Below are 10,131 nucleotides of genomic sequence, written 5' to 3' on the forward strand. Positions count from 1 at the left end.
CTCAACATAAACACCTCCTCAACATAAATATCCCTTTGCCGTATATGATTCCTTTGTGTAAAACAAAAAATATTACATGATTGTGATTATGGTGAGAGTAAAGGTGGCGTTAATCAATTTCATTTTTTAAATCGGCATCACTTGTATGTTCACTTCGGATATAATTGTTTTTTTTTTCATACTTGCGTGTGTTGGGTGGTTTTTAGAAATGAACTTTCAAATTAATGCATCTTTGACCAGATATACATTTTTTTTTTCTCAAATTCATCCATATCATGTTTGCTTTGGCCTTCCCCTGACAATTTATGCTGCTATCTATTGTATATCTACTTTTAATGTGACCAAACAACCAAAGTCTCCTCTTTCAAGATTTAATATTCCAAGTAGTTGACAATACAAAATTATTTTCTTTTTTATAGATTAAAAACAAAATATTGATTATTTGAATGAAGAAAAAAATTTTTTTAATCATTTTATTTTTTTCTGAAAGAAATGCTTTTTTTTTTTCTCCTTTGCACAGGTATTTTTGTTTGCACCGACAAAGACAGAAATGTCATTCTTGGTTCTTGTGAGGAATATCTGAATTCTCCTGGTAGGTTCATCTGTTTTTTCCCCACAAAACTATGAATCTTACAATCATGTTGGATTATTTAATAAAGTAAAGTTAGTCTTATATATTATTTTTTTATTGGAATCCTTTGAGATGAGTAATTTGTTTGTTTATTTATTTATTTGGGGACTGTTGTCCTCATGGTGGTTGTTGTTTCACCACGTTTCGGCCAACTATTTCTCTGGCTTTCATCAGGTGATTCACCGCAACAGTATAGGAATGCTAAGTCTTGTAACTATCCCCAGTAATTACTGCCTTCCATAGTTGTTGTCTCACCATGTTTTGGCCAACTAATCCTTTGGCCTACTTTGGGTAGGATTGAAACCGCTATCTTCAGACAATGCTTACCTGGAACCGTAGAGATTCAACGTCTCTATCCACTGCGGCATCAGCCCTGAATAGTTGGTCTTCTATTGTTGGGCCCGTACCGAATGGTATTATATATTTGGGATCCATAGCGCAGTGGGTAGAGGTGTTGAATCCAGGTGAGCATTGTCTGAAGATAGCGGTTTCAATCCTACTCAAAACAAGTCAGAGGATTAAGTCTCTCTATCATTTCTTTGTCATCGATAGCTTTCTTCTCACAAAATCAATATTTGATTCTAGTTAACTTTTTTATGCATGTCGTTGCAGTATGTTGTTAAGAATAAAATGCAATTCGATGCAAAGAAAAAAATGATTTTTGAATATAAAAACAACATAACTGTATTATTATTAATAGAGATATATAAAAATATAAAACAAAACTATTTGTCTATACACAGTTATTTCCCTTTGTTAGGAATAAAGGGAAAATGTTTAAAAAAGCACAAAAAAAAATAAAAATTAATGCAAACAACTTGTGAATATTCTACAGTATTCTCATCCATTTTATCCTAAATCAGCTTCCAATTACTTTTTGGACAATCCAAATGTAATTACCACACCATCGTTTCAATTTTGTAAAAAAAACAATTTTTACCATTTAAATGCAAAGTTCATTTTAAAGAAAATACTGCTAGAAACAGCCAGAGTACAGACAGAGTACAAAATAGACTTTGTAGCTTAGTAGGGAATGCAAGCTTGTCTTTGTTTTATCGTTATTTCCATGGCAAGTGCTCGACTGAGCTCCAATCTCTGGTCTCCCCTCGCCGATCTTTCACGAAAAACGCCCGTCTAGCTGAAACCACTGTCAAAAATTTTCCCCATTCTTTATCTGTGCCTAAATCAAAACGTAAATTTAATGAACAAAGCTTCTTTCTTAGAAGATAATAATGAACCGCCCCCTTAATTAAACACTTCATCAAATCTCCACACTAACGTAATGTACTTGTAATAACCCTTATCCCTGAGTGGCTTCCGGGCCTTGATAAGTGGTGATCACTGTGTAAAAAAAAAAAAAACAAAAAAAACAAAGTGCATGCCTGTGGAACTCTCTTCTGTTTGCCTGGTTTCCACCTGACGACAACCTCAATGTCTTCAAATCCAACATAAACAAATTCCTGATAAACCGCGCCTTAAGTAAGACACTTTATCAAATCTCCATTACTAACGATTACTACAATATTATTCCATTGATTACATTACATTGTACACGCTATAACACTTATAGCCGAGTGGCTTCAGGGCCTTGATAAATGATGACTAAGATGTAAAAAAAAAAATTACAAAACCATAAAAAAAATTTTTAAATAAAAAACAATAATTCATCCTTGATAGGTTAAATTGTGTTCTCCATAATATAAGCGTTTAAATTTTCAAATGAAATATGGATGTTAAACGTTTAAATGTCAAATTATAACGTTTGTTTAAAATTAATAATTTTGACACTTTTATCACGGAAAACACAACCTAACCATTCCACACACATCAACTCAATTTTCTACTTCTAAATTCTGTTTTAATAACATCATGGCATGGAAAAAAAATATATATGTTCTGAGGAAGTGTGTCAAAATTATTAATTTTAAACAAATGTTTGAAAAATAAAATACATATTGAATATGTTTGAAGCCAAAATTGCAACGCGAAATTACTACAATAAAAAAGTGTTTATTTTTAATATATTTCGGAGTAACACACCCTTGTTAATCTTTTATATTTTTTGGTCCCCCCGATTTATCAGAGTGGGACCTATGTTTTCAGTGACTTCCGTGCGTCTGTTAGTCCCGACTATTGCCAGATAATCGTCCATTAGTTTTTCCTGAAATTTTGGCTCAAATTCTATTTCATTAAATAGATGTGCACAGTAAAAAAATTTTTTTTTGCAAAAATTCCCGTTGCGCCCCTAAGGGCTCAAAAGAGGTCAAAAATGCCCCAAAATGACACATTTTGCCCCATAACGTTTGTTCCATCCATTAGATTTTTCTGAAACTTGGCCAAAGTTGGAGCCCATTGTTCTTAATATAAATCCAGTATGGGTGACTTTGGCAAAATTCTGGTTCGCATCCCGGGGATTTTAGTGTTTAAAACGCCTCTTTTTGCAGCTCTTTTTTCATATTTTTCAACAAAAACTTGATATGTCTGACTATATAATGTCTTTTCACAGTGGTCAACTCAAATATACATGTGTTAAGGCTTGAAACTGTACTGTTATTCATTTACACTGGGATTCGGCTTTCCTAGGAGCTCAAAAGAGGTAAAAAATGACACTTTTTGACTCATAGCGTTTGATCCATCCATTAGATTTTTCTGAAACTTGGCCAAAATGTGGAGGCTATTGTTCTTAATATAAATTCAGTATGGGTGACCCTGGCAAAATTCTGGTTCGCATCCCTCTGGGACTTTTAGGGCTAAAAAAACATGCCTTTTCGGAGCTTTTTTCATATTACTCAAAAACTTGACATGTATGTCTATATAGTAGTTTTCCATGGTGCTGAATTCAAATATACATGTTTTAAGGTGTGAAACTGCATCATTTGTCTATTTTCACTGGGATTCGGCGTTCCCAGGGGCTCAAAAGGGGTCACAAATGCCCTAAAATTGCAAAAACTGACACTTTTTACCCCATAACTTTTGCCCTATCCATTAGATTTTTCTGAAACTGTTGGCCCTTCTCACAGTCATCATTTCTTCACTATTTTTTGTGGCGTCATCTCACATGCAGCACGAGAGGGGGCCACACACGCGCAGCTTGTTTTTCTTCGCCATGATGTTAAGTAAAAAAAAAAATATAAAAGATTGACAAAGAAGTTTTACTCCGAAATATATTTCTTAAAAAATAAACACTTTTTTGTTTTAGTTATTTCGCGTTGCAATTTTGGCTTCAAACGTATTCAATACGTTTTTTATATTTCAAATTTCAGTCAACGCTTCTAATAGATAAAAAAAAAAAACCCCAAAAAAAACTACCCAGATTTTAAATGTTTGTTTGTTTTACAAAATCTTTGTGTTGTAATTTGGCTTTTAAACATATAACATACATATTTCATTTCATTCTCGATTGTAAAATGATAAAAAATTTCAAATGTTTTTTAATGAATAAAAATTGTTTGACTTGTATATAAAGGAGTCATGGCTATATCAATGCAAGAATGGAAATACACAGATTGGACAAAATAATAGAAAATAATCACGGGTGTTTTTTCTGGATGACATGGTTCTTTCTTCCCAATTCTTACAAAACAGCTATGATCTCTTTCAGACAAAGTCGGCTTTTTTGTCCGAATTTTGTTTTAAAGGAGGATGTTTTTCTTTTTCGTACATATCTTCGAGACAGTTCCTCTTGATACGACCACCATCTCAGCCACTACCGTTACATCAACATCTGCCATACAGGCACCAACAATCTGCTTTCTTTTGAAATTTGATCGATCAGTCATTTTACGTTTTCTTACCAATATGCATAATGTGATATAAAAAAATAATTTTAACCAATTCAAGACAGTAATGACCATTTAAAAATAAAAAAAAAATAAAATGGAACCAACATTTTGGTAATTTTTTTACCTGTTTTAATATTGATGTGAAATTCATGTTTCTATGATTTTGTCCAAACCCTGTGTTGAGAAGGAAGACAAAAACAAATTGATTTTTAAAAAAAAATTTATTTCTGATAAATGTTAAAGGATGATTCTTAATTTTTTATTAAAAAATGTGAACATACAATAATTCTAAACTAACTAGATTAGTTGTAATAAAATGATGGTTTCTCTTGAATTACTGGACAGATATTTAAAACTAGCAGGACCTGTGGAAATTTCACGGAATGAGAAATATATTTAATCAACAAATGTTTTAATGAAGCTGATATTTTTTTGGTAGCGTAAAAAATTATTGGTTTTTCTGCCCCAAAAAACCAATAACATGCAGCAACTATTAGTTTATGAACATTTTGTTGAAAATAATGTTGCTTGTATTTTAAATAATGTTGCTTGTATTTTAAATATAGAACTGACCCAAATGAGATAAATTAATACGTAAATACTAATAAAATAAAAAGTACTAATCTAATATATAAATCTCACCTGTCTAAGTGTATGCATGTCTCAAAAACTTTCGACAGAGGCGACGGATTTTCATGAGATCGGTATCATTTTGAAGCTTGACTCTTCGGACGAAAAATTGGCTAAAAACATTAATTCCTTCATCCTCAATAGGGCACTTTTCTACAGGGAGGGTAACAAAAAATCATTCCATCACGACAATTTAGCCATACATGCATGCGAAAAAAAATGTCCTTGAATTAGTTTAAATAAAAAAAAAAAAAAACTACCTAATTTCGCTCACGCGGTCATAGACCAGTCGTTATAGTAGTGGCGTTGTCATCTTAAAATTGCAGGTTCGAGCCAAGATGTCAGACATTTTTTTTTTTTCGATTTTTAAAGTTTTAATATTGAAACGGGTTATTTATGCCATTTTTTGTTTGTTTTCTTTTTTTAATCACGTTCACTGTTTTTTTTTGTTTTTCCGATTTTTTTTTTTTTTTTAAAGAAGTTTTAAAATTGTTCGCTGTTTTTTTTTTTTTTTTTTTTTTTTTGTTATAATATTTAAACAGGATTATTACGTTCGCTTATTTTCCATTTTGTTTTGATTTAACTCCCCCCCCTCACCACACCTAGGCAATGCTGGGTACCCCTGCTAGTCTAATATATAAACTGCTATATGTCTGTCTGTCTCCATATTTTCAAACTCTATCTCTTCCGAAACTGAAAGGGGCAAAGCAGTACGAGGGGGCTCAAATGATTGGATTTTTTATGGACTGTTCTTTTATAGGTTTTTAGCAGTTAAAATTGATTTTAATGCGTCAAAATTTAAAAAAATCGTTTAACATTTTGTACATTCATCTGATTTTTAAAAAATCTTTTAATTACTTTATATACGTGTCACGTTGGTACAGTGGTAACATCACCAGCTTTGAATGCTAAAGTTTTGCTTTCGATTTCGATTCTAGCTGATGGCACTCAAATACTTTTTTTTTCACTTTTGAAATCATGACTCGATAATATATACGAAGTCTGGACAAATTAAAATATCATATTTAAGCGTATTTTATGCCTGGGCAAAGCCCCCCAACGAGTAAATAATACGTACTAATAAATATCTCCAAAATAATATTGTGCTACATAGTTCAATACAAATAATAAAATCACATTGTAAGAGAAAATCTTGAACTTACTTCTTCAATACAGCATCTCTTGGTAGACAATGTTGTTCTCCCCCCGTTTCTTTCGAACATTCTCTTTTTTTGCATAATATTTCGCTGACTTCTTTCTTAGCAAAAGAACTGCTGCGTGTGGAAATTAATGCAAGTTCCTTTTTCATACCGTTACAACAATGATCTTATATTATTATGATGATATTTGAAAACGAGACTATATCAGAGGGAGATCACTCCTTGTCCAGAGTTGTCAGATTAGCCTTTTTAAAGCTAAAAATCTTGCGAATTTAGCCTTTTATGAAGCAGTTTGGTGTTCAAAAATTGTATTTGATCTTTTTCAAAACATAACGTATGGATTAACTAAGGAAAGAACAAGCAAAATATTATATAAATGATCAGATCTTTCTTAGCTAAAATAATAGCAATATAACCAAACAATATGATATCAGTGAGTGTTTGATACTTTGACCCATGTTATTGCTAATCTTCAGAAATGATTTCCTTGATGCAATTGCATCAGAGATGGATTTCTATGCTGATAACATCATTATACACGACAGACAAATAAAATGCTGAATTCCTGGAAAATGGCTTCCAGTTTGTTGTAGAATTGTGACCAAAAATGGTGACATTTAATTCTACCTCTGCTCCTTTCCTTTGACAACTATAAGATTTTCATGTTTTGACAAGCTTCTGAGTCTGACCTTTACTTTTGATCTGAAATAGAACACGTACATCAAATCACATGCCAAGGTGGGGAGAACAACATGCCAAGGTCGCTGGGAAAATGGTGGGATCATTCTACTGCTCCAGTAGATATCTCACTCCCGATTCAATTCTCTTCCTAAATAAGAGCCAAGTACGTCCAAGAATGGAGTACTGTTGTCACATCTGGGCAGGAGTTGCTAGAAAGACTTATGCTGCTTTGACAGAGTTCAAAATAGACTTTGTAACCTAATGGAGGATGCCCTTTTTTCTCTTCCTTGCAACCTCTTTCTCACAGAAGAGACGTTGCAAGTCTGTCTTTGCTTTATCATTATTTTCATGGCAAGTGCTTGTGTGAGCTCCAATTTATAGTCCCCCCCCGCCCCTTACCAAACTTTCACAAAAAACACTCGTCTAGTTGAAATCACTATCAATAATTTCCCCCAGTCTTTATCTGTGCCTAAACCTAAACGTGGATTCTATGAACAAAACCTCTTTCTTAGAACTGCACGCCTGTTTCCCCAGCTGACTTCAAGTCCAATGTAAACAAATTCTTGATGAGCCATCTCCTTAAGTAATCCAGATTACTATGATATTGACCCATTAACTACTGTACATATTAACCCTTATCTTCGAATGGCTTTTAGGCCTTGTTAACTAGTGACTCCTTTCTTTAAAAAAAAAATAAAATAAACACTGTCATGACCAATAGTACTCTTCCTGTGTTCAACGTCAAAACTTCTTGGCCTGACATTTTTAGGCAACATGAATTGGAAGAAATATATGGAACATGTTGTGAACTCTGCCACAAAGGTAGGCAAGCTCCCTGTAACAAGCTTGAAAACTTATCGCACAATTGGCAAAATCTCCTTTTTAAGTGTTTTCCCATCAGCTAAACAATGGATCATAAACGTAGTCAATTTTTCAAACGAACAAATTTTATTTCATTTGTTAAATGAGAACATAAAATCAGTTTTGATAATTCATCGAAAAAAAACAATCACTTGTCGTTTCAGATTCCGATGAACATGAAGAACCTCGTATTTTGGGTTTGGCAATGGTTCCAGGCCATCATATTGTCAGCCTCCACGTTGATGAAGGAAAACCACCATCACCTCAAGTTATTTAAATTAAAAAAAAAATTTTTTTGTATTAAAATATTTGTCAATTAATTTGTTTTTTGTTCTTGTTCCTCAACCCTGATTTTCTTTTCTTACGTAAATTGCAAAGAGAAGAATCCTTTTTTTTCTTTTTCAGATGAACCACTTATTTTTGTAAGAGGCTTTGTCTGTTAGTCGCACGGTCTTAATTGTTGGTTGGCCATTCAAATTTTTTATTATATGATGGACTTTTGCCCAGTCCCCCAGCCAACATTAGCAAATCTTGCGAAAAGTGTAAAACTATCGACTATACCAACATGCATAAATGTAATGTGAACAAACATCTCGCTGCACAATTCCTCACTTAGGGGCCAGATTAATAGGGGCATCCTAATTCAGAGTGGCCTCTTATGTTTTAGTGGCTCTGTGCGCTGCTGAATCGAAAAAAATGTTGAATGAAGATTATCAATTACAGATTGGCAAAGAATAAAAGCATGAGAATTCAACAATCAAAATGAGCAGATGTTTCACGTTTTGCTCCCCTCAACTGGGATCAGCAAGATAATTGTAACCACAAGCAGGGGGTGCTAAAACGAACATTCTATATGCAATTGTAAGTTTCATAAATTAAACTTTTTTTGTTTTCAACTTCATTTTTTGATGCAACCCCTTTTCAATTTGAAGACCAACATTAATAAGGAATCGTCGATATATTTCGCCAAAGAAATAAAAAAAATAAAGTTTAATGTGAATCATGTATAAATAGCTTTACATAGAAACAAAAAGTTAACGGAAGTAATTCAGTATATATATAAGCAAACGTTAGCATAAGCAGCAACTGACTGAAGTATTTGTAAACCAGACAAATGATATTTTCCAAGTGATTTTAATTATAAAAGTTGGAAAAGAATGTGAAAAAGTATGCCATCATTTCTGATGGCAAGGACACATAAGTAGTTAAAAAAAAAATTTGATCGAGTTGGAAAAGGAGGTAGGCATCAAAATTTGAGAAGTTTGGATCAATTTTTTTTTCATGCTCTACAAGTTTGGATCAATTTTTTTTCATGCTCTACAAGTTTGGATCAATTTTTTTTCATGCTCTACAAGTTTTGATCAATTTTTTTTCATGCTCTACAAAGTTTTGATCAATTTTTTTTATGCTCTACAGGTTTGGATCAATTTTTTTTACATGCTCTACAAGTTTTGATCAATTTTTTTTCATGCTCTACAAGTTTGGATCAATTTTTTTTTCATGCTCTACAAGTTTGGATCAATTTTTTTTCATGCTCTACAAGTTTTGATCAATTTTTTTTCATGCTCTACAAGTTTTGATCAATTTTTTTTCATGCTCTACAAAGTTTTGATCAATTTTTTTTTCATGCTCTACAAGTTTTGATCAATTTTTTTTCATGCTCTACAAAGTTTTGATCAATTTTTTTTTATGCTCTACAAAGTTTTGATCAATTTTTTTTCATGCTCTACAAAGTTTTGATCAATTTTTTTTTCATGCTCTACAAGTTTTGATCAATTTTTTTTTCATGCTCTACAAGTTTTGATCAATTTTTTTTTCATGCTCTACAAGTTTTGATCAATTTTTTTTCATGCTCTACAAAGTTTTGATCAATTTTTTTTTCATGCTCTACAAGTTTTGATCAATTTTTTTTCATGCTCTACAAGTTTTGATCAATTTTTTTTCATGCTCTACAAAGTTTTGATCAATTTTTTTTATGCTCTACAAAGTTTTGATCAATTTTTTTTCATGCTCTACAAGTTTGGATCAATTTTTTTTTCATGCTCTACAAAGTTTTGATCAATTTTTTTTCATGCTCTACAAGTTTTGATCAATTTTTTTTCATGCTCTACAAGTTTGGATCAATTTTTTTTCATGCTCTACAAGTTTTGATCAATTTTTTTTCATGCTCTACAAAGTTTTGATCAATTTTTTTTCATGCTCTACAAGTTTGGATCAATTTTTTTTCATGCTCTACAAGTTTTGATCAATTTTTTTTCATGCTCTACAAGTTTTGATCAATTTTTTTTCATGCTCTACAAAGTTTTGATCAATTTTTTTTATGCTCTACAAAGTTTTGATCAATTTTTTTTCATGCTCTACAAGTTTTGATCAATTTTTTTTTCAT

At 32.1% G+C, this 10,131-nt stretch overlaps 1 protein-coding gene across 1 annotated transcript in view; it reads left to right on the forward strand.

The window, feature by feature from the left end:
* The window catches only part of LOC145302233 (N-alpha-acetyltransferase 38, NatC auxiliary subunit-like), a 37,500-nt gene extending 29,435 nt beyond the window's left edge, over positions 1 to 8,065 (forward strand). The window contains exons 3-4 of the mRNA XM_080144641.1: positions 521 to 592; positions 7,910 to 8,065. Coding sequence (XP_080000767.1) covers positions 521 to 592; positions 7,910 to 8,022 — 185 coding nt within the window. The 3' untranslated portion in view covers positions 8,023 to 8,065. The remainder of the gene's footprint in view (positions 1 to 520; positions 593 to 7,909) is intronic.
* The last annotated feature ends 2,066 nt before the right edge of the window (positions 8,066 to 10,131 follow it).

This window comes from Euprymna scolopes, chromosome 2 (assembly GCF_053919585.1).
Source record: "Euprymna scolopes isolate OS-2025 chromosome 2, ASM5391958v1, whole genome shotgun sequence".
Taxonomy (NCBI): domain Eukaryota; kingdom Metazoa; phylum Mollusca; class Cephalopoda; order Sepiida; family Sepiolidae; genus Euprymna; species Euprymna scolopes.